This window comes from Haliotis rufescens, unplaced genomic scaffold (assembly GCF_023055435.1).
Source record: "Haliotis rufescens isolate VD_foot unplaced genomic scaffold, xgHalRufe1.0.p SCAF_22, whole genome shotgun sequence".
Lineage (NCBI taxonomy): Eukaryota > Metazoa > Mollusca > Gastropoda > Lepetellida > Haliotidae > Haliotis > Haliotis rufescens.
This window is the reverse complement of record NW_025963913.1, coordinates 2,349,052-2,375,910: the sequence shown is the minus strand read 5'-3', so window position 1 is coordinate 2,375,910 and position 26,859 is coordinate 2,349,052. Positions and strand designations below refer to the sequence as shown.

Here is a 26,859-nt window from a genome sequence, read left to right as displayed (position 1 = left end):
TAGTACAAGCAGCTACAAACACACACACACACACACACACACACACATGTGCATGCACGTCGCTATATAAGTGCAATAATCTTGGACGCGACGTTAAACCCAATTTCACCTCACCTTAGATGGGCAGAGTAACAAACAGTTAAATGTATTTGTGTTCAATGAGTTGTTTGTTGTCTAACGCCGCACTCAGCATTGCAATGTTCCAACTAAATGACGGCAGTCTGTAAGTTATCGAGTCTGGACCAGAGAATCAAGTGATTGGGATACGATACCATGCATCAATCAAGTCAGCGAGCCTGACCACCTGATCCCGTTAGTCGCCTTTTTCTAGCATAGTCGCCTCTTGCGACAAGCGTGGGTTGCTGAAGACCAATTCTAACCAGGGTCTTCACGGGTAAGTGTTCAATGGTGAAATGATAGAATAATATCTGTGATATCGATAACACCCGTTTTAAAAACGTATTACTTGATCACTTCATTGCTACCGTCTTCCCGAGACAAGAGTGTCTACTTGCCAAATAACAAAACTATATAGTAGAAACTAGACTTTGATATTGGCTAGTGGACACGCTTGCCTCGGGAAGATAGATCGCTACATTTAGCTTCATTTCTTAAAATGTCGAAAGTCATCTCTACCATCAATGACCAGCTCGACTGCTTCATGTAATATGAGCTTATGGACTGATTGTAAATCTGTTTGCGACGTTTAGACACTAGGGTTATATTGGGAGAGTAGAGCTATCTACAACGACCGTCGAATAATGCTTCAGCTGTTAAGTGGCTTAAATGATCTTGCTTTGATATAGGAAGGTTTGACAATGATCGATACCTCTACAGCAGAACAAGTGGCTGCTATTTCACAACTTGCAGTTAACAGCTATTTCACGGACCGAATCTGAACAAATGTCTGGTCACGTTCAGTAATGCCTTGCTGCACGCGTTCCACGCTCAAGTCGTGCATCTGCACGTGAAGGCTCGTCCACAAACCCAAATAACGAAATAGTCTGAGCTATGTGTCCACGAGGTCACGAGGCCAATCTTGCAGACACCCGGCTAACATAAAACGAATTTAACATATCCCAAAACCTAATTTTCTCACTTAATCGTACAGTTCAGATTTACAAGACAATATAATTGACAAATTGATACTTTACGAGCTAATCCCGCGCTCAAAACATTTTGGCGAGTGAATAACACCTTCATTTTTGTATCAAATTCTTCAGATTTCGAAAGCATTGCAACGATTTGATGCCAGATTAAAGACTCGTTGTTTTTCCGCCCAAATCGCTTAGCCATTTCCAACGTCGAATGAAATAGTCTTATCACATAATTCTTCTAAAAAAAACCTTAAAACCTTATTGCCTTTTCTCCATATCCCCCAACCAGTTACAATCATGGAGTTTAGTTGGAACAATGCCAAACAACGCAGCTTGTGACGTCATTGAGATCGTGAAAGCATGTGTGCGCATCACGTTTTTTGGCTTAAAGACGATAAAATTGAAACATATCTTCAAGGTCTTGGACGATCTTTGATATGTTACCTACCTAATATGTATTTTGTATTGGATTCAAGGTATATCACTTTCTTTCTTTTATCTCTCAAGTTGTATTGCTTTATGTCAACCATTGATAGCCCGATGATAAGCGTACACGTATAAGGCACGCACAATATAGCGATCATGTTCATTGAAACTCTCGGTGCCCGTTCTGCATAGAAATCCTAACGAAATGTAGTCGCAATTTCCTGATTAATGCATGGTTTGCTTTTTACCAAATTTGTATAAATTTAAGTTATTTATGTGTTAAATAAAATCTCAAATGTAAAAGCATATTATTATTGACCCCCCATCACCCTCTAATCGTGTTGTACTTCGCGACCGATTCATGTAGAGTTGAAATAAATAAATAATAATAATTATTATTATTTATTTATTTTATTTCATAGTTTAGTTTTCTAAAAGCATTTAAGGTAGTGAAGTTCTACCTGAACAACTCACTGAAGTCGGGATGTAGTCCCTGAAACGAATATATCCAATACAGCCCATGCAAGTCTATAATGTTTGGCAAGTCTAGAGTACTGCAAGAAAGCACAAATTACCTATTTCAAATGCAATGTTTGATAACTAACACCACACATAATCTAACTGAATAATATGTTTCATGTGAAGGCAACAAAACACTGATCAATACCAATTCGTGGACCACCTGATGTGCAGATAATTGAAACTGTGAAACAGACGTATCAATATATAGAGATGAAGCGTAGTATGCAATTTAGTGCATCAGTGCACTGCACCGGTGCACCTTAGTTGTTTGTTTTTTTCTGTTTAAATGTATTCTTAAAACCAACATGGCGGACATGAATTGATCCGACTTTCTCGTGAATGAGTTGGGTCTAACGACGCAGTATTTCAACTCATTCATGAGAAAGTTTTGTAACGGCGTGTTAGCTTAAGTTCAAGGAACATCCGAATTGCCCAAGTGGCTTTTCTCATGAAATGGCCACACATTTATCCTAAATCACCAACTACTATAACATACAACATGTGTTGATTGCAGGAGTTGTCTAAGAGACAAGTGTTAGTAATACACAATATACGTCGTGTAATGATATTTAGGTCAATTGTTTTTATTTGATGTTTAACAATTCCAGCAATATTCCAGCTAAATGACGGCGGTCTGTAATTAATCGAGTCTGGAGCAGACAATCCCGTGAATGACATCATGAGCATCGATCCACGCAATTGGGATACGAAGACATGCATCAACCAAGTCAAGGGGCCTGACCACCCGATCCTGTTAGTCGCCTCTTTATACGGCAAGCATAGTCGCTTTTTACGGCAAGCATGGGTTGCTGAAGACCTATTCTCCCCTGAATCTTCATGGGTCTTATGTCAATTGAAAACGACGGTAGCTTCACACTGGATGAATGGATATAACAAGATCTTTCATTCCGATACATAGATCTCTGCAGATCTGACACGTCCATAGAAGGTCGCGTCATGCAGGTGAGCTACATAATCAGCCAGTCAGCATCGGTGCTTCTAAACTTTCGGTACGAGTGAGCGAAGCATTCAAACCAGCTTATCTGATTCCGTGTATCGAAAACGAACATAATCGAGGAACTGCGAATGCAAAAAAATAAAACCGCTATCATATTGTTGTGGAATAGTGTGTACATCCTGTCGTTTCTGAGCGCCCAGGCATCTACAATCAAATGGGTGTAAGTACTATCGAGGGTATGTTGCGTTCTGTTGTGGTTTTCTTTTGCAAAGATAGAAATTTCCGAATCGAAGCGGTAAAGAAATGAAGACGAATCGTCTTAGAAAGGTGACATCTGATTGGCTCAAGAACCAGCGCATCCTTCATTTCGATTGGACCTTCTAATAACTGAGGTGTCATCAGATCTTCTCATATGATCTTAATGAGATTGAATGGAATGAAAATTTGGTTGTGCTTCATTCCAAGGCAATTTAACATCCTTCGAAATTAAAATACCTAAATGTAGGTGGGCGGTATCGGATTTCAGATGCTGACGTTGTCCACGTGATCAGCCATGTGTTTGCAACATGCGACAATCTACCAACAGTATATATAATCGTGATGGCTAGTTCATTCCACTGGACACGATTTCACACACTTTAGTTTATACTCCATGTCAACGTGGAGTAATATGAATGCGTTGTCATTTGATACTTAATAATTTATGTAATTACAGCGGAACGAATTCTTTCCACCATCTGTTCACACACGTCAGAGACAACACATGCTGAGCGCCGACGCGACCCCGCCATTGTCAAGACGGCAGAGTGCCTCGTGCTCACCATCCAATGGTATGCGGCTAGCGCGTAATTCCAAGACGTGATCAATCAATGAATTGTTTATAGCCAGTGACAAAGATGAAAAACATAACTCCCAAAGCGCTAATTTATCACTTGCGATGAAACTATTAATTTGGAACCTCACGTATGTTCTAATATTAATATCGCCAAGGGACGACTCGCTGACCTTTTGTCATCACAGATCCACTTGTTTCATTCTGAATTGCTGGAGATGGTCTCGAGAATCACTTAGTCTTTAAGCAGTCGCCATGTCTAACTAACATGGTGAGACCACGTCAGTTCAGGAAACCCCCTTACAACCAATTGCAAGTCTTCAGGAATATCCTACCCACAAATGCCATACATTGTTTCGTCCTGTGAAGATCCGGGGTAGAATAGGTCTTCAGCAACCCATGCTTGCCGTAAAGGGTGGCGATGTTTGTCGTAAGAGGCGACTAACGGGATCGGGTGGTCAGGCTCGCTGACTTGGTTGATGCATGTCATCGTATCCCAATTGCGTGGATCGATGCTCACGATGTCAATCACTGGATTGTCTGTTCCAGACCCGATTTTTTACAGACCGCCGTCATACAGCAGGAATATTGCCGAGAAGGGCGTTACACAACAAACATACATACATTGTTTCAGGAAGCGGTATATATAGAGTGTGTCTCTTAACGGAAGCCGGATCAGCGGCACAACCTAATTACATTACTGACAGTGTGATGGCAGCATACATCATTTGGTTCAACTCAGCTTATTCCGGTATCTATATAATACATCGCGCTCCGGCAGACCAATCTGCATATTCCCTACAACACGACTTTCGATTTTTAGAAAAGCTTTTCATGGCGTGAGTGAGTTGGGTTTAACGCTGCTTTGAAAAGTATTCCAGTATATCACGGTGTGTCCGCTTAATGTGGGAAGAAAGCCCGAAGTGATGCAGGTCTTAGACGTTTACCACTTTGGTAAAATTGTTTGTTATAGGAATTAGGTACCCATACAATTTAATACAGTCACATGTTTATAAGAGTCACGACCGTCCTCGTGTTGAAAATGTGATATATTCATCCCCAAACTGTCCAGTATATGAATTATAGCTGATTGCGGGGAGACTGTCTCAACATACACAAACTGCTGTGTTGTATATGGAACTACTTTCAACAATTATCCGAACATAAAAATAGTTCTGTACCAAAAGGTCAAAGATGCATAGTCATGTTTACGTCTAAAAGAGAACTCGACAGAACATTGATGAAGCAGGCTCGTTAGGGACAATGTTTACAAGACCACACGCCCTTATACGTGTCATCAAGTTTATCCAACTTAACACGTCAACGACAGTTGGCAAAATCGAATTGACGAATCCATATTTCAATGTAAAATGTTAGTCAGAAATGTCAGATTTGAGGAACAAGCCAAAATTGCCTTCGTACGCCAGAATGCCCTTGAAGACAGGGTTCCTCAATGGCATTAATTCGCTGAATATATTTCTTCGTGAGTCTCTATTGAGTTGGCTTTGGAAATCGCTGAGAGTCTGTTGCCGTCAATGCAATATGGAATTGGACCGCCCTGGCTGACCTTATGGTTAAGCAGCATTTACCTTCACATCTTTGTTCCAAAGTGCATCAGAGCAGCGTTCATGTCACCGTGGCCCCCAAAGGTCGTACGATCACATCAAACGCATGCTCATTCCATTTTGTCTGGGCGTATTGTAAACGACTTGACCAAGGTAGCAGCTGAACGATGATTGTCAAGAGTGAGTGGGTGAGCTGGGTTTAACGCCACTTTTAACAGTATTCCAGTTATATCTCGGTGTGTCAGCTCAATGAGGTTGGACATCCCGAAGTGATGCAGGTAGCACGTATACCTCTTTGGTGAAACCATAGAAAGGGAATCCTCTTGACAAACTTAGAAACATAATCGGGGCAAATCGGGATTCGAAACCACGATCATGGAGTCAATCACTGCGCCGTCATATAGCTGGAATATGCTGAGTGAGGCGTTAAACAACAATCCCGCGATCATAGGTTTCTGGTGTACCCAAGGGACGCAACTCTGTATAGCTAATTGCGGTCGATACGTTTTTATTTGTCTATACCATATCCCATTTCATCTTCATTTCTGTTATTTGTGATCTTCGATATTCCTTTGATACGATGAACGTGGAGGTTTTTCCACATAAACACCCACAAGAAACATGTTTACATTCAAGACATTGCACTACGTCATAATAGTTCGGGTACACAAGGCTTAATTTAATATTGATTAAATAATTCGAGGGAGCTGTTTCATTTCAAATACTGCCAAACCGGCGATAAAAAAGACTTTGGGGAGACATAAAAAGACAATGATTAAAGTTATGTTTTTCAATATTTTACGTGTCTTTAGATCGGGGTCTGTCCCGTGCCCCGTGTTTATTGATCGTGAAGACGAGACCAAAGGCACGTGTACTAATTATACTCCTCGATAAACAAAAACACTCAAGTGTCGTCTGCCATCTCCACATAGAAGAAGGAAGCTTCTTTCTGTTTGAATATTTAATACGCCGTGAGCCGGGAAATCTAAAGCGACAGCCTGGAGGCATGTCCAGGCTCTTGGAGATGTTGTCTCACTTGATGCTGATGTTGGTAGTGACCACTTCCTATCTTGAATTATGCAGAATCTCTCACAAATATCCTCAATAAACTCGCAGAGACATGATTTATCGGTTGTTATTAACAACCCAAGAAATAGGTCTGCCTCAATAGAACAATACCTGCTCCTATTGAATCCCTCGGAGAATAGAGTAGCATGTTGATGGCAGTCATCGTAGTCGATCTTTTCAGGACAATGATTATTTTGTATTGAACACATTCACTGTTTCAACCTCACACCAATACCGGGATCCAAGAAAGCATTTGATTGTTTTTCCCACATTAATAGAGTTCATACAACATCTGTACTCGTATAAGGTATACTTCGGATAAATATTCAAAATGTTTTACTCTTAAAAAACACCATGTTTACGCCACCGGGAATCTTTCATAATTGAAAGCAGGTGTGTCCAAAACATGTAGTGAACAAGACAACCGTTACTTACGAAAATATTTTTGAGCAATAAATGAAACAATTATGATATTGATGCATTCGCCAGTGCCGTTGCTATAGATTCAGGTGTAATATGAGATATATCTAACAGTACTCACGACCCTGCGTCATATGCTTATAACACTGTCAAAATAGAATTTACTGACAATTACTTTGGATTTAGATTTGAGGCAAGGTGAAGTTGGGTTGAACGTCGCGTTCTATTTTATACATCTTATATTCTGACGTACATGCACGTGAATGTGTGATTGCTTGTACCCGTCCGGACTTTTACCGGTTATATAGTGCTAGCTGCAGTTTAACATGAATACCCCACTCAGACACAGTATACCGACTCCGAGCCGAACTCTTTTAACCCCCTTATTAATAGGCAGGTTACAATTAAATACCATATTTTAACGTCTTTTGGTATGACGCGACCGGGGATCGAACCACGACCTTCCACTCCCCGAGCAGACGCTCTATTTATCAGCTGTTTAGCAGACCACGCGAGCGGTCAGTATAAGTTTGAAATCAACCAGGCACCATATGATGCTAGAATGACTGCTTAAGAAAACAATAGGCATTCATTACAACACGCAACAATGCACTTGTCATAATATCATGTTCTGAATGAATATGGACAAATGAACAGCCATGCCACTAGCGATGCTGATGAAATATTAAATCGTCCCAAAAGCAATGTGTCAAACAATGTCAGCCGTGATTCAATATGTACAAAATACAGGGGCGATATGACACGTGTATATATGGTTTGACAACTTGTCAAAGTTCCAGACAAACACGAGTAGAAGTGATACCTCGATCGCCAGTACCACATGCGTCAAACACATCGACATGCATAATACATTATGGCAGTTATACACAAACTGCGCGATTACTTTCCAATGTATCGAAACATCTTTTGTTAATGACTGGTTTAGTTCAACTAGGACACTTACCTCACGACTTTGACAACACGGTGATTTCTGATGCGAAATGCTATGAATATAGACGGAAATCCTCCAGGGTTCCACCATTACGAAGCGAGGGGCGCAAGGTTGTTTGTTAACCTCACGTTTCAACGACCACAACACTTTCTGGTAAGCTTTGTGCATTTCAAAGGGTTAATGTCACATGTTATGTATTTACAAAACATGAAATCTTTACAAAGTCGAAATATGAACTAACCGACGAGTGGTCCCCTTTCGCCTTGCCCCGTTCGTCGATCCTACATTTTGTCTCAACTGACACTTCGCTTGTTCGGAGATATCTCTGCCCTAGTTATTTATTCGGGCGGGAAAATACTACAGTTGTTTTGCATCAAGATGCTTTCCTTGGGAGTAGAATTTGGTGAATAAACAGATTTCCTCGGAAGAAAACATCACAGCGAAGACATTTGCCGTGGACGTGATTGTCGTGATGTGTTGATGTCTCCGGGTCACGTTCGTATTACATGTCGGAAAGTCATGTGACAGCACTTTGAACCAATCAATAATTCCATTACGAACTTCCCCGAGTCTATTTATAGAAGCCGAGTAGATGGGGAATCCCTTTGTTGTTGATTTGTGAGGGTTTCTCTTGATGTCCTATGAAATTGTCCCAACTTAAGATTTGAAAGCGAAAGTTGAAATCTAAAAGTGGTATTTGTGTAGTAAGGTAACGAACAGAGTTAAAGAAAGTTGAAAATATTAGATGCCGTGTTCTGTGCAAATTGAACCACTGCTAATTTCTATATGGTGAAGTAAGTATTTACCGCGTTTGGCCAGCGGCCAAAACCTTATAATCACTTTTGACAACATTATTTTATAGCAAAACAACAACATTGTGGAAAGAAGAAAACAAGTGGCTTATGAAATAATGATCTTAACAAATCTTATCTTTTAAAGACAGTTAAAAATAATTTGTGTTGAACAAAACTTAAGTCTTTATTATTTTATATATATATATATATATATATATAATTGGGATATATTGAAATATACATCCCTTCTTTTACAATATTAATGTTGCTCCTAATAAGCATACATTTACATAGGACCCTAGCTTATATTACTGTCTATTATCTGTAAATGTCATTTACCCATATATATATATATGCACACTGACAACGAAACAGCGATAATATCCGGAGTTCTTAGAAGTTTTTTTGTGCTTAAATCTTTTAGGATGTGAGGTTATATCATTTTACGACCAAAATCTACTGGGGGTCGGATCAAATTACACTTGAGAGAACGCACACCGTGAAACTACCACTAACAGTATGACAATATCGATCTCCCTGACCTCCGCTTTGCTTCTGGGAAAATTGTTAGGAAATAAGACGTATAAAAAACGATCAATAGTTTGTCGTTTGACGGAGGAAGGTAGGAAAAAATACAGAGTGTGAAATTGAATGAGGAAAGAAACGAGAGAGTTGATGGTAAAGTATTATCTGCTGAAAAGTATATCTTGTTGTGTACGTGCTTTGCATAGTCTATCGGGGATGCAATATACTGATGAGAAAAAGTCGCGCATCAATTGAACTGAAGAGATCGCAACGTTGTTTGTTTGTTTTTGTTTTTGTTTTTTGGTGTTTTGTTTAACGCCGCACTCAGAAATATTCCAGCTATATGATGGCGGTCTGTAAATAATCGAGTCTGGACCAGACAATCCAGTGATTAATATCATGAGCATCGATCCAAGTAATTAGGATCGATGACATGCATCAACCAAGTCAGCGATCCTGACCACCCGATCCCGTTAGTCGCCTCTTACGACAAACATAATGGTAGTCGCCTTTAAGCATGGGTTGCTGAAGACCTATTGAATACCTAACACCGCCCCACATAGGTCTTAAACGTCAGCACGAAGTACACACAAGCTGCAATTTTACCTTTCAACACGATGTAAATTTAAATAACGAAACGACTTCAGTTGCAATCAAATATGCTCAAACAATAGTAAACAAAATAGAAAAACAGTCTTGAGTACATCTGACATGTAAATTATTATGTGGCATTTCATTATTATATGTCATTATGTATGTATGTATGTATGTATGTATGTATTATTATTATTATTATTATTATTATGTGTCAATGAAGAAGGTTGACATGTATTTTAACGTGTTTATTCTCTCAATGCATTGAGATGGTAAATAAGTTGAAATCAACGTCTTCATAAATTACTAACACAAGAACAACTTAAGAAAACGTTAACGTTATGGAAAACAACATCTGGTTTATTGTTATAGCGAGACGTCGCTGATACAATAAACCATAAATAGTTATGAAGTAAGTTGAACGTTTTCTTATTTACACAACTTCTAGAATGCCAATCAAACAATTACATAAATAGCTTGTTGTTTTCTAATGATACATTCTAAAAGCCACGAAATAACACTTCAAATAAAAATGTCCAAGTTTGAAAATGTTCTGTTCTTGTCAATGGAACCAAATTAATTTAAAAAGGAGAGAAGAACGCAGGCTTACCCATTTTCAGTGCTTCTTGTGTAGCGATACACCTGCTAGTGTCAGGTTTGGGCGACTAACTCAGATTATTAAGGGAGCGGGATGCCGCTGTGACGTAAATGCATTAATCTGGTCAAACAGTAGGCGCTTGTCGAAAACAATGACAGCCGAAAAGATGTCACCACGCTCAAGGATGGCGAGGTCACGTGACAGGTGTCAGGGATCACAGGTTTATGAAGCGTCGTAAAATCGCCCGAGGTCGACACGCTCCAGTGTGTTGTGGCAAGCTCGCGTGGTCGTCGGTGTGTGTTTACGGAATAGGACAAGTTTTGAACAATGAAGTCTGATTATCCAGAGTAAGGGCTGTTGACTTGAGCAATGTTTACTTTGATATGAATTGTTGGGGCTCCATTGTTTTTTCATCCGTGAGAAATCATAGCGAACTAGTATTTTTAAGTGAAGTATAAAGTTACTTCAGTCAAGTTTCTTTTAACGTTATAAGTATACTTGATATCGTAAACAACACAGGTGACGCAAACAAGCTATTTACAAGTGTCGTCTGCCAACACCGCATCAGTTCATCAAACCGTATTCTACCCAAGATAATCTACGCGCACTAAATTAAGGGACATGAATATTCGTGCGATATAGGAGAGGGGGTTGTCCCTTGGTATGAGATTTATAAGACATATTTATTATTTAATCAGATATTCTTTACACTACATAGAGTGGCACAGTTTTCGCGCATGAGGGCGATCTACATAATTAATCAACACGCATCTACCTAGCAAGTACTAGTATATCATCCCCAATCTCATTGTGATATAAACAATACCCTCGGCTATATCCGTGGGCTTAAATTCTACTTGATGTTGTTGCGTCATTTCAGGCGGAGTTAAGACTAAGTCGTGTCATTCTGTTGAATTAACTGATCATATCTCCCCAAGCAGGACATAAATGAATGTGCATCCGTTGTCTGAAGGGCCGACACATCTCCATCGTTGATAAACGATTTTTGAAACCAGCGCCTGATATTGAATCAGGGCTGTATTGGGGAATCTTGTTAATAATTAGTAAATAAATATGCAGATATTGCATCATGCAACCTTATTCCCTCGTTTTAAAAAGTACGAAGTACTATTAAAATGTGGATGTTGCTGTGGACTGGGAAGTACATGTCGTTAATGTATATAGATGGTATCCCAATGAACATGGAAATGTTCTCGTGGAAAAGGTCCCCGTTCACCCCAAAGCTTGTCGTAAGCGTGTGACCTGGCTGATTTGTAAAGCCATAGGTGGTTTTTTGTACAGTGTGCCAATTGTTTGTCCTACCGTGGGTTGATTACTACCAGCTCGCTAGCTGGAATATTGCTGTCACTCTGTCACTTATATGGTATATTGGTAATTGGTATTTCTGTAGTAGTAGTAGTAGCAGCAGCAGCAGTAGTAGTAGTATTCGTAGCAGCAGCAGTAGTAGCAGTAGCAGCAGTAGTAGTAGTAATGGTAGTATCCGTAGCATCAGTAGTAGTAGCAGTAGCAGCAACAGCAGTAGTAGCAGCGGTAGCCGTAGCAGCAACAACAGTAGTAGCAGCAGTAGCCGTAGCAGTAGCAACAACAGTGGATAGTAGTAGTGGAAGTAGTAGTAGTAGTAGTAGTAGAGGTTGTACGCGCAATGGGAGTAGTATTAGTCGTAGTCGAGTGGTAGTTGAAGTGGTCATATTGGGAGATGCAGAAGTGTATTCGTATATATCACAATCTTACAACCTTAATACGTATGGAATATGTCTTCGTTTCAACATAAGTCACCAATATATAAAACATATATTTCCTCAATGTGACTTCTCAAAGTTGTTGTGCAGGATGACACATATCTAAAGTATCTGTTTAAAAGGTATGCACACTTCATTATCCTAAGGTAACTCCAGGGGTATCACTCCAGGTAGGCCATGTCTATTGTTTACAGTCGTCAAGGATTATAGAGCTGCACTGTGCATGAACCACCTCCCGCCCCCTGTCATAGACCCAACCCCTGGCAGTCAGTGCCATCATTCAGGAATACAAAGACATAACAAATTATACATCCCGTCCTTTTGCAGCTGTGATAAGCTGGTGATTTGTAATAACGTATGTGATATGCCAATCGTATACTTAAAGTAAGCCCCGCCTAAGGCAAAGGATTAAACACTTATCATGGTGCATTTGACTTACTGCTTCAGTGTATCTGTAATACATCCCGATCTACTTGGTCTGACAGCTCAGACGGGGATCATTAAATGCAAGCAAACAATGCAGTACTTTGACCTTAAACACTTGTAACGCTTGTCATACACAGAGCAACCAGAAGGAGGCCTGTGCAGAAGATCTAAAACACAGATATCACAAGATATATCAACCACGTCGTGGACGTAACACTTGTAAGCGTGGAGTAGTTTTATCATTGTGATCAAACCCAGCTAGTATGCAACTAATGCAACACTCAAACACAACATGGAACCACCTCATCAAACGTATTTTCTAACGTGAAGTAAGGGCAATCTAGAAATGATATATGGCGTAACTATGACAAAAGGCCCACAGGAGAACACACCATAGTGCAATAAATTTATTACATTGAAAAATTATAATTTTGGTAATGATTTCAAAGTGTAAGCACTTGTCTTTTTGTGCGTATTAGGTTCACCGATGGCAGCACACGACTGTATATCCGGGCATCGATATCTGTACAGGGGGACAATATCCTTATGAGGATTTTTTAACAAGATACAAAAAGGCAATTTCATATTTTATAAAAGCTATTCACTCCTGGGACTAATGTAGGAATAGACGGTGAAATATAATATTCATACCATTTCTTAAGGTGCATATATATCCTTCATAATATACCTATGGGAAATTGTTTTATCCACAAATAGTTTCTTTGTAAAATCTCATAAAATATATGTTAAGCTTACATCTGTCTAGTTAACCAATCTGACCTTTTGCTGAATAAATAATTTTTACAAAATAGGTTTCTGATAAGACGTACGTAAATATATGTCTTTGATTTCTGATATTCACTGTTCTCAAGGATTGCAAGTGACAAAAACATTCCCACTCAGAGATCGCGTTACAACAAAAACAAACACATTGAATGACGAACATGAGTTAATGTCTTTGACAGGTATCTTAAGTCATCGTATTTCACTCAAAACAGCCATATGGATGACTTAGTAAGAATGTAAGTTTAGGATCTAATTAGCTATGACAGTTCGTACATGATATTAAATGTGTGTTGATTTTATTTTATGGTAACTTGCCATTATCTATGCAACAATTTATCGCATAGAACATACACAAACAGACGTGAAGATCCGGGGTAGAATAGGCCTTCAGCAACCCATGCTTGACGTAAAAGGCGACTATACGAGTTCCCTTCATAAGCCCTCGAGTAGCAATGGAGATATATACAGGACAGTAAAGTTGGATTTTTTTGTGTATGGTGAATAGAAATAATTATACGATTTGATATCGAGCAAGATTTAAACAATGGTCACGACTGCGGCCAGACTGTGTTGTATAAAATGATAGTCACGTGGACTAGAGAATCCAATATGGATTCTTCCAAATGGTGACCGAGATGACCTTTGTGGTGAAGGTTGGGACCATATGGTCTCTGGTTAAGGTGAGCCGAGTGACACAAGATGGAGGGTGTCACTGTAGCTATAGGAAGGAGAACGTAAGGTGCTAAATAGATTACATATTTGTGCGTCCGGGATTCCCTCTAATTATGATGGTGGCGTCTCCCACGTGAGTTTCAGCGTTGGCAGTAGTATCTGTGTTACTAATCACTATGGATGAGATGGGTATAATTCTGCCGTGGTCACATTCCTCACGAGGATTGTTGACAAACCCAAGGCGTCTGTCCATTAACCATCCATTGTATCCATGCTATATACCCTGGACCCACTCGCTACAAAATATTTCCCTTGGAAGCCACACCGCCATCTTTTTTCTTTATCAGTAACTTATAATGTGTATTTATGGAGATATAAAACAAAATATCTTTAACTTGAAGCACTTAGAAATATAACTTGCATATGTCTGTATTTGGGGCCAGTGACTGGCCTCTATATTGAAATATTTGTTTGTTGTTGAACGCCGCACTCAGCAATATTCGAGCTATATGACAGCGTGTGTGTGGGGTGTGGGGTGTGTGTGTGTGTGTGTGTGTGTGTGGGGGGGGGGGGTTATGCCCTGAAGCTGTCAGAATTGGGTAGTTGGTCAGGGTAGGTGACTTGGCGGATTTCGTATCATCGTGCACTGACGGGGTGAATTGGTGCCGTGACACGATCCTCTATATCTCTAGAATTTCGGTATACCTACACTAACTCCTGGATCCATTCCCGCGGTTCTTGTATAGAGACACGGGTACAGACAATAGCCATCAGCACGCAACTGGTGTAGAGAAGCGCAATTGAAGCCTAGTGCCTCCATAGTGCTCCACTACATGACCTTGACTCTTAATTGACATCCGGACTGCTAATTCTATTTGAAACTCGTTGATTGGGAACTGGTGAAATTCAGTGGAAACGTGGACAAATTAAATAAAGGTCAGGCTACGAATTACAATACTCGTTGATGCCTATACTCAGAAGAATTCTTCAGACAAAAACCAAACTTCGTAAAATTTGACATTAATCTTCTCTCGTTTCTGGAGTTTCAACGAGTTAAATATCAATATATAATCCCTTTACTGTTGTAACGAGATACTTCAAGAAATTCTGTCATTCAGATGATGAAGGAAATCAAGAAGGCTTGAAACATGGGGCCCACACTCTCGAAAACCTTTTGTTCAATTCTTACACGGCGGCTTAAATAATCTTGATTGTGAACGTTATAAACATGACCCATCTAATTAAGGAATGAGTGGGTATCGCAGGATATGCTTACCCTTTTCGCGAACACCAGGGCCCACTTGCACAAAGCGATCTTAGCGCTATGACTATCGTAAGCCTATGTTAAAGTATGGAGGTTAAGATCACCTTAGCGCTAAGTTCGCTTTGTGCAAGTGGGCCCTGGTGTCATCTCTGATTTTCAGAGATATTTATATTTACGTTGCTCTCAGCAACATTCCATCAAAATCACAGTGGTGGACACCAGAAATGAGCTGCCGCTTATTCCACCCATGGAAAGAATCGAACCCGGGCCTCGGAGTCGAGCGAACTCTTAAACCTTTTGGCTACCCCACCGCTCAGTTAAGGAATGAATAAATAAAAGAAGAACGAGTCACGGATACACCACTGATTGAATGAGTGAGTGGATTTAACTCAATTGTGCACGGTAATCCCCCTATATCACGTTTCAGCTGCCTAATATGGAGGAAAGTGTGGCGTCTAGACGTTTATCAGTGGTGAAACCTACCTACACATACGTGATGCTGACAAAATCGCAATCTTTGATTCAAACTAAAGAACAGCGGATCCTGGCAAAGCCAAGGGTTGCAACTGTGCAGTATTTCAAGAAACCTGCTATGATTATAGTATCAATTACATAATAAACTTATCATACGCTTAACTGATCTGGATATTTTTCGGTTCATTAGCACTTACGGGGGGCTAGTTCGACGGAACAAAATGGGGCCAAGGGCTGTATGTTGCTGAGAAACCATGGTTTCCGTGATTTTATAGGTCACTGTCCTGACCCCTTGGCGATATGAAGCCCTGGATCTGTAGTAACATCACTCAATCTAATACGTGGAATCATGGCGTGGAATAAAACACCAATTCTCTGACGTTTGATGGTTTTAGTAATTTAACCAAATAATTGTGTGGAACCCCTCAATAGCAAACCGAGACTACTTCAAATAGTTTTTACCAAAGTTCAAAACAGTACTTCCTTACTTTACCTTACTCCTTACATGAACTGTGAAGAATTTTCACATCAACAGACATATTAAGTAATCTAGTTAAAACATGCTCATTATCTACAAGGAAAACCAATCTCGTTAACGAACTAATCTGTTCAAAGTTACAACCAGATAACGCTCTTGTGTATGAGCTCGTGCAGTCTGACATACCCACACCTCCTTGGCACCAACTCCAATCCTATCTGCCACTGGCACCAGGGTCCGTCAATGCCCCCTGGGGGAATGGTTCTTGTTACGTCCCTCTTTCCTTGCCCTAATTGACTTACAGAACGTAGCTCTTGGATATTCTGCTTGGTAATTATCCCCGTATGCTGTTCGTTTGTGGGGTTGAGCTGCGATGTTATTGTAGGCAGCTCGTGCTTTCGATGCGTTTGACAGACAGCTGTCAAAGTGGAACATTGCAATTGACATTCGCACCAAAATATTTATGAGAAATTACAATGGGTTATATGTTTACCCGCTATGTTCAGTTGAACATAATTTTATAGTCAGTTATATGTGTACTAAAATATTCAAATGAAAATAGTGCGATGGTGTACCTGTGGTTTAGAATTGTACAGATCCATGTGGTAACCGTTGCAAAGAATGTCTGATGTTCCAGAACGCGCCTTTCTATGTGGTTTAATTAGGTTTGAACGTAAGCAAGAGGGTGGGTAAATTTCCTGTCCGATAATCTAATTGCTGATTCTTTTCGAAGTGTTTCGAGATTTGCTGTTATTTTTTCAGAGTTCTTACAGTGACTGAGCTGGTAGGAAATTGTGTTGCTTTTAACACCGTTCCACTATCAATTCGCACTGTTACGCTATTCCAGTGTTAGATTGACGGTGACTATTGAAGGTGTGTCATGACGGTGACTATTGAAGGTGTGTCATGAGGGTGACTATTGAAGGTGTGTCATGAGGGTGACTATTGAAGGTGTGTCATGAGGGTGACTATTGAAGGTGTGTCATGAGGGTGACTATTGAAGGTGTGTCATGAGGGTGACTATTGAAGGTGTGTCATGACGGTGACTATTAAAGGTGTGATGACGGTGACTATTGAAGGTGTGTCATGAGGGTGACTATTGAAGGTGTGTCATGAGGGTGACTATTGAAGGTGTGTCATGAGGGTGACTATTGAAGGTGTGTCATGAGGGTGACTATTGAAGGTGTGTTATGACGGTGACTATTGAAGGTGTGTCATGACGGTGACTATTGAAGGTGTGTCATGACGGTGACTATTGAAGGTGTGTCATGACGGTGACTATTGAAGGTGTGTCATGACGGTGACTGTTGAAGGTGTGTCATGACGGTGACAATTGAAGGTGTGTCATGACGGTGACAATTGAAGGTGTGTCATGACGGTGACAATTGAAGGTGTGTCATGACGGTGACAATTGAAGGTATGTCATGACGGTGACTACTGAAGGTGTGTCAAGGTCACTATTGAAGGTGTGCCATGACGGTGACTATTGAAAGTGTGTTATGACGGTCCCAATTGAAAGTGAATCAAGACGGTCACCATTGGAGGTGTGTCAAGACGGTGACTATTCCATTATAATAATTATTCTAACAGTACACCGTCAGCCCCACTATTTCCGTCTTTTCGTGAAGAACCCCACGTCACTATTCCAGCCGTATCTTACTGCACACTATTCCAGCCGTATCTTACTGCACAGTATTCCAGTCGTATCTTACTGGACACTATTCCAGCCGTATCTTACTGCACACTATTCCAGCCGTATCTTACTGCACAGTATTCCAGCCGTATCTTACTGCACACTATTCCAGCCGTATCTTACTGCACACTTTTCCAGCCGTATCTTACTGGACACTATTCCAGCCGTATCTTACTGGACACTTCCCCTATTCCAACCGTATAATGCTAGGCACTGTTCCTCTTTTCTAGCCATATCAGCCATATCATATCATTCCAAACATATCATACTGTTCACTATTTATGTCGTATCAAGATCGCTATTCCACTATTCCAGATGGGAATGGTGCTCGCTGTGCATTCATTCCAGTTGTCTCAGGCAGGACCCCGTTCCTCAAAGCGATCGTAGCGCTAAGACGATCGTAACTCCCATGATTAAACATAGACCAACGACAATCGTAGCGCTACGATCGCTTTGTGGAATGGGGCCCCGGTCACTTTTCCACCATCCTAAAGGCATCACGAAGGTTCTCATTCCACCCGCATCACGAAGGTCACCATTCCATCCGTCTCACGAAGGTCACCATTCCACCCACATCACGAAGGTCACCATTCCACCCGTATCACGAAGGACACCATTCCACCCGCATCACGAAGGTCACCATTCCATCCGTCTCACGAAGGTCACCATTCCACCCACATCACGAAGGACACCATTCCACTCGCATCACGAAGGTCATAATTCCATCCGTATCGCGAAGGTCACTATTCCACCCGCATCACGAAGGTCACCATTCCACCCGTATCGCGAAGGTCACCATTCCACCCACATCACGAAGGTCACCATTCCACCCGCATCACGATGGTCACCATACCACCCGTCCCACTAAGGTCACCATTCCACCCAAATCACAAAGGTCACCATTCCACCCGTTCCACAAAGGTCACCATTCCACCCGCATCACGAAGGTCACCATTCCACCCACATCACGAAGGTCACCATTCCACCCGCATCACGATGGTCACCATACCACCCGTCCCACTAAGGTCACCATTCCACCCACATCACGAAGGTCACCATTCCACCCGCATCACGAAGGTCACCATTCCACCCGCATCACGAAGGTCACCATTCCACCCGCATCACGAAGGTCACCATTCCATCCGCATCACGAAGGTCACCATTCCACCCACTTCACGAAGGTCACCATTCCACCCAAATCACAAAGGTCACCATTCCACCCACATCACGAAGGTCACCATTCCATCCGTCTCACGAAGGTCACCATTCCATCCGCATCACGAAGGTCACCATTCCATCCGTATCGCGAAGGTCACTATTCCACCCGCATCACGAAGGTCACCATTCCACCCGTATCGCGAAGGTCACAATTCCACCCACATCACGAAGGTCACCATTCCACCCGCATCACGATGGTCTCCATACCACCCGTCCCACTAAGGTCACCATTCCACCCAAATCACAAAGGTCACCATTCCACCCACATCACGAAGGTCACCATTCCACCCGTCCCACAAAGGTCACCATTCCACCCGCATCACGAAGGTCACCATTCCACCCGCATCACGAAGGTCACCATTCCACCCACTTCACGAAGGTCACCATTCCACCCGCATCACGAAGGTCACCATTCCACCCGTCCCACAAAGGTCACCATTCCACCCGCATCACGAAGGTCACCATTCCACCCGCATCACGAAGGTCGCCATTCCATCCGCATCACGAAGGTCACCATTCCATCCGCATCACGAAGGTCACCATTCCACCCACATCACGAAGGTCACCATTCCACCCATCCCACTAAGGTCACCATTCCACCCACATCACGAAGGTCACCATTCCACCCACATCACGAAGGTACCATTCCACCCGCATCACGAAGGTACCATTCCACCCACATCACGAAGGTCACCATTCCACCCGTCCCACTAAGGTCACCATTCCACCCGTCCCACTAAGGTCACCATTCCACCCGTCTCACGAAGGTCACCATTCCACCCGCATCACGAAGGTCACCATTCCAAACACATCACGAAGGTCACCATTCCACCCGCATCACGAAGGTCACCATTCCACACACATCACGAAGGTCACCATTCCACCAACATCACGAAGGTCACCATTCCATCCGTCTCACGAAGGTCACCATTCCGACCGTATCACGAAGGACACCATTCCACCCGCATCACTAAGATTACCATTCCACCCACATCACGAAGGTCACCATTCCGACCGCATCACGAAGGTCACCATTCCACCCACATCACGAAAGGCCAGATTACAGCAAGTACGCTAAAACATGATTGCCTTAATACAAGAGCTATTCACGGAGCTCTTCAGAAGTACAATGAAATTGCAAGAAAATAACACAACATAAGCATTACTACTAACCCCATTGAAAATGTGTATCCCACAAATCAAATTTAAAATACAAATAGAAACTAAAATAAACTTTTATTATAACTGTGCATCGAAACTTAAGCGCATGCGTTAAGGTCAACTATTTCGGTTGGACAATTAACACCAGAACACAGTAATAAAGGTCCAAAGCCAGCTCGTGAATCTTGATTAAAGGTGTCACAATACTGACTAGTATATAGGCACTGTGGTCGCACTGCCTCCATCACATGGTCATAGTTGATTAAATGAAACCAGTAACCTTGACAAATGACCCAGCACAATGACTATCCCCACGTCACACTCTTAACCGCATTCAGAGCTGCACAGCGGACATAACCGTCCACCGGGACAATGACCTGTCGGACATTTGACCATTACTCCTTGTCCGATCATCTTGTGATCGTTTAGTGATCACAAAACTACACATAAACGACAGATTATCTTCAGCCGTTTCGCGTTTGAATATTGAATATATATCCATAGTGGACATCTTATATTGTGCTGCCTATATAGGAAGAATATTGGTAAATCGTAATGTTGGCCAACATTCGATAACATGATAAAATTGGAATACAATTTCAATTATTGTTTCGATAAATAAACGAGCCTGGTGTTTGCTTTAAGGTGGTTCTAATAGAATTGTTGTTCGCGAGGCGTATATATCATATATCTATCTTGACCGCTTTTTCTTTGGTAGCAATAATTTATCTTATATGCCAGTTAGAAACTTTTAGACAATTGTTTTCTTCCAAATATCATAGTTCGTACGTTTAATTTTGTCTCAAGGGCCCGAACAACCTTTTGAGAGAGAGAGAGAGACGTGTGTGTGTGTGTGTGTGTGTGTGTGTGTGAGAGAGAGAGAGCGAGAGAGAGAGAGAGAGAGAGAGAGAGAGTGTCACCTTACAAAAATAAATAACTTGTTGATGGAATACACGTCTATATCTGCTGACAGTTCTAGCATCTCACAGATGTCATGAATCGGGCATTATTCGAAGGACTACGGTGTATATAAGTCTCAGGCAAGTCAATGCTATTGATTCAAATGGTTGGCTGAATATGACAACTGCCCCGTGGGGAATCAGCGTAGAATAAGTCCCCAGCAACCCATGCTGGTCGTAAGAGACGACACATGAATCGGGCGGTCAGGCTCGCTGTGTCGACTGATGGCGCGTCATCGCACGGCATGGATCGTTGTTGACAATCGTAATCACAAGATTGTCTGGTCGCATATTTCCTCGATTATTTACGGGCCGTCGTCATATTGCCGGGATATCGCTCAGTGCGGCGTTATCAACAAACCAACAACACCAACTTGTATGACACAAAACCTGCAAAGTCACAATGACTGCATTAAAAAAAAAACCTCAGGCAAAAATACTCAAGCTTAATACGTTCCTACACCTCTTCGTACAACTCCCTGAAACCACATGTAATTGGATTTGACCTTGAATCTATTTCCGTTTTGTTCAAAGTCAAATTTCAACGCAACCTGATAACAGAAGAAAAATGTTAAAAGTTAGCTGGAGAAACGAAGAAACCACATGTTGGGTAACGCCCAATAAAGCGTATCACTCAAAATGGTAGCAGATACATTTTTATGAGCTCGGCATTCAGCACCCCCTACGCTTCTGGATCATCAAGCGCCCGAGACTATTCCAGTCAATCTTTCCATCAACGAAATAATTCAGCGAACACATGAAACTTTCAGTACTGGTGTGTCTGCAATTTCAGATATGTGCCTAATCCTGCTGCCGTGCCCTCGCGTATTGTACGTTATCAAACGGTTTGCAACACTTATCGCCCCCTCCAAACCTTTTGTGGTTGAACAATCTCACTGAAATATTTTCGTGAAGAGCTGATCACCTCTAGGAGGTCGCGCAAGGTGAACTTTCTAATCGGCCAATCAGCATCGAGACGCATGAGCAAAGCATTCAAATCGGCCAAGGTTATGTTTTTTATCTCGAAAACGAACTAAAACGAAAGTAAAAAGTTCAGCAGCGCCTTTAAAGTGTTGTAGATATTTCATGCAACCTATCTTTTCTGAGTGTCCTGGCATGTACACCCAAAAGAGACTACCGTCAAAGGAATACCTGTGTTCTGTGTGGGTACAAATCGAAAATTCCGAATCGAGGTGGTGACCAAATGAAGCCGAATCGTTTAGAAAGCTGACACCTGATTGGCTCAAGAACCCAAGCATCCTTCTTTTAGATTGGGCGGTCAAAGTTCGCTCAGGGTTCACCTGATATGACTTTCTCGGAGATGTCAGACATTGGTGACCCATTCGTGACCAACTCGTGTTTTTCCGGGACAAGCCGATTAGCGACTCCTGCTTCTCTCGTGGCCATTTTTGCGACTGGGTTCCGTCTAAGCGCAACCGGGCATCGCTAAAAGAGTTGTCAACTTGTTGCGTAATGATTCACGTATATTTCCCCCATTTATCATATATTCTGATGCTACTGAAAACACATTGGGACTTACATTATTATACAGTATAGGTGAACACATTTAAATGTATCTTGGGTATATTTTTAAATGCAAGACTATGTAAAATAAATTATTGAGATTGGGCAGTATCGTATCTGCATAACAGATCTGGTTTCAATGAGATTGTGGGTTTGAAATGATTGGAGGCCTGCCTCCCTTGTACGTACACTGTTGAGAGACCATTAAACACTTAGCTAATGAGTTTCTTGCGGAATACTCGTTTATTCCCTTTTCGTAACAATAGTCACGATAAGGCTGACGTATTGATAATGTGACGTAAGTTTGTAACTCGCTCAAGCACTGTTTGCAGGCGCCTACTGAAAAAAGGGATCGGATTGTCAGGTTTTGTAACTCAACGTCGTGTACCGCTGAGCATGCTAATCAACCACAGGTTAGACTGATCCTGACTCAATTATTTACAAGCCGCAGCGACATCGATGTATAGCCTTTGCTTGTTTCTTTGTTGTTTAACGCCGCACTCAGCAATATTCAAGCTATATGACCGCGGTTTGTAAATAATCGTGCCTGGACCTGACGATCCAGTGATTGACATCGTGAGCATCGATCCACGCAATTAGGATAAGATGACATGCATCAACCAAGTCAACGAGTCTGACCACCCGATCCCGTTAGTCGCCTCTTACGACAAGCATTGTCGCCTTTTACGGCAAGCATGGGTTGCTGAAGGCCTATTTTATCTCGGATCTTCACGGGTCATCGATATATATCCATAAGCATATCGCTTATCGTGGCACTTTCCGAAAACCCTTGACAAAATGGATATTTTTATCCCCCCTATGACGAACGACCAAAGTCAGAAGATCATAAAACTCGTATGGGATTGACTATATTCTGGATCCTATCATACTTAAGGGATGCAACTTTGCACAGCGAATCGCCACCCGTTCCCAAGTTCAAACTTGTCATGATTTGCTTCTAAGGGTAGATAGGCACAGCGACTGATATACCACATTTTGCAAATGGCGACTCGAACCTTGCATTTTTCACATGATAATGTTCTTCACGTTTAAACTCCCTCTCTTGGAGTCGAAAACAGCTTGTTCATACCTGTTTGCCTTATGTCGTACTTGAGTTACATGTCATTCCTCAGTTATCAAAATCGAGACCCTCATTGAAAGATAGGCTGCAATGAGCTACAGGTATTCTCTCCTTGACAAGTATAGTATAATCTTTCCTTTGATTTTTGTACTTCAAGGACAATCCTCTTGAATAATATCAGATTCTGGCAGATCGTTAAGCAGAGTCCAGACTAGTCCGTCTCAGTCCCTGAACCATGTTATTTTCCCTTCCCTCCATGCCCTTACTAGAATCCTCTAGTCCTTAATGAAGCAAGTCTAGATTTTACACAGGAATCTCCCATCTCGCTGAGGCTCTTCTTCACTTTATAAGTAGTTTCTTGTTTCTATCAAAATTATATATTTTCAGATACAAAGTGTTACTTTAATGTGACTCTTTCAACGAATGATTTTAACGTCCCCTCTTGTATCTTTCAATAAGGGGATAATCATATTATCATATTATCAAAACACTTTCTATAATTTCCGTTGCGATTTCCCCATCAATTACTGCTTGATTTCCACGATCATAACCATAGTACGATAACAGAAGTAACGGTCGTAGTTTCCCATAAGGTGCTTTGATATTTGTTTTTACCCGAAATCTGTATCTGGGTTTATTAGTCTGACAAAATGTGATCTGATCTTTTGTAACAAGACCTTCGATTATCAAGTGTATATTTTCGCCATTTTATTGGGGCAAATACCCCGGACCCAAAGTTTCCCTTATCAAAAGCACATAAACTACCGGGCGACAGAAAGTATACAGCCATGTTTGATGGTGGCTATTAATGAAACAAACAAGACATGTTTTTTTCGATGGTGACGTTTTTGTTACACGCATCACAGCTGTGTTTTGGACCTTAAGTTTGCAGTGTTTCGACGAGAGTTTTCAGCCTTGAAACGTTTTGATAAGGTTTGCAATTTTTTGTGTATATTTTCTTTCGCCCGACTGTTTAATGTATCTCGCTCAGGAGCTTGAAATGAACAGTCACTCAAAATGACTCTTCGGTTCTGTTTAGATCTAATTTCAAAATTGCGGACCCGTACGAGTAGCCCCCGACATATTTAATGGAATCAGAGGATTGTCATACATGATCTTTTAGCCGAAGCAAAAGTATTAAAACGTAAATGGGGTGAGTGATGGGGTATGTTTCTAGGTTTGTCAGCACCATACCCGTGCTCGTGGGTTTCGTCTTAGACCTGCATCACTTCGGGCTGTCCTCCCACATTAAGCTGACACGCCGTGATATAACTGGAATAATGTTAAAAGCGGCGTTACCCAACTCACTCACTCACTCACTCACTCACTCACTCACTGTACACGGCATCTGAATGAGTCAATAAGAAAATGTGACAAAGGCTTCTACTATCATAAGTCAGAAGCCGTGGGTTGTCGCTAAAACCCAATTCAGCAGCGAGTCCTTTCCCTTATAGTTGAAAGGATTCGCTGGTTGTGAAATAAAAATCAAAGTTCACTCATGTAAGATTCTTTCAGCACCAGACGGATCGCTGGATTCTCCAGATGATAAACATCCGTGACATTTCGCATTACGCGTTCCTTTAAAGTACAAGTGACTGTAGTGACATGACCCACACTCAATCCTTCAGATACACTGGATTCATACCGCTTACCCTAAATAGCAAATCGCCGATTGTCCCCCCCTCTCCCCCCACACCCCCGAACACAGCTGTGGACGGATTCTACTGCTACTTGGAACGAACCTTTAAAGATCACAATTCACACATTCTGTTGTCACACGACTGACTCTTTGGAAGATTGAATATGTTTGGTAGATCGATGTTTGCGATGAGTGTGGCCATGGTTGTAGCCTGTATCATATACAACACGTTTGACACGGAACGCATTGGGTTCTGTATTTTCCATAAATATGTCCCATCTTGGATTCTAAAATGTCATTGCTCTGTCAGTTCTAACATCTCGTACATATGTTCAATGAGCTACAGATGTTGTTAAACGTCACACGTCGTATTTCGACGTTTCGCTTTTCAAACATTCAACGGTGCACTTTCAATAATGTTTTACGTCTCATGTATTTGCAAATGTATACAGTTTTAGATATCACATCCCAGTTTTGTAAACGTTTGCAAATTTTTCACTTCTTGCTTTTCACTTCACAGTTTCACGATCATCCGTCACGCGTCACGATGTAACGTTTCAGGGTCACGCGTCACGTATGTAACGTTTCAATGTCACGCGTCACGTATGTAACGTTTCAGGGCCACGCGTCACGTATGTAACGTTTCAATGTCACGCATCACGTATGTAACGTTTCAGGGTCACGCGTCACGTATGTAACATTTCAGGGTCACGCGTCACGTATGTAACGTTTCAGGGTCACGCGTCACGTATGTAACGTTTCACGGTCACGCATCACGTATGTAACATTTCAGGGTCACGCGTCACGTATGTAACGTTTCACGGTCACCCGTCACCGATATAACATTGCAGGGTCACGCGTCACGTATGTAACATTTCAGGGTCACGCGTCACGTATGTAACGTTTCACTTCTACCTTTGCACTTTCGACGTTACACGTTCACGCATATACCATCGTGGAAAACATTTCCTAGCAAAAACTGTTCCAATGAAAATATTCTCCCAGACAATAACAAAGTAATAATTTCAATCCAGGAACATATAATTATTCCTACGGGTACATTCACACTTTTCGTATAAAACGCGGACACAGTTCAGTGTATAGTCTTGCATTCCTTTCTGAGTATAGGGAGCACAGATAAAGATGTTAGGGTAAGGAGTCGACTCACAGTCGGAACTCTAAGTTTCATAACTGACAGGTACAAAGAGAGCTACTGAAAACTGCCAGTAGCGACATAAAGATCTCCAACGTCAACATACTCATGCATTAAGCAATTATAATAATAAAATACCATTTTTTACACATTAGATTATCTAAATAGAGATGTGTGAGTATGGTTTCATGTGAAATCTAACCCATAAACGTGGTTATAT

At 41.5% G+C, this 26,859-nt stretch overlaps 1 protein-coding gene across 8 annotated transcripts in view; it reads right to left on the bottom strand.

Annotated features, from left to right (window-relative positions):
- Positions 1 to 26,859, bottom strand: part of LOC124136358 (prestin-like) — a 110,200-nt gene that overhangs the window by 53,545 nt on the left and 29,796 nt on the right. Inside the window, exon 1 of one of the 8 annotated variants that reach the window (XM_046502283.2) lies at positions 10,364 to 10,382. The exons of 6 other annotated variants lie outside the window; for them this stretch is intronic. In XM_046502283.2, the coding sequence (XP_046358239.1) occupies positions 10,364 to 10,367 (4 nt within the window). In that variant the 5' untranslated portion in view covers positions 10,368 to 10,382. Of the gene's footprint in view, positions 1 to 7,852; positions 8,062 to 10,363; positions 10,383 to 26,859 lie in introns of those variants that run through there. One more of the 8 variants, XM_046502284.2, reaches the window with a different exon arrangement.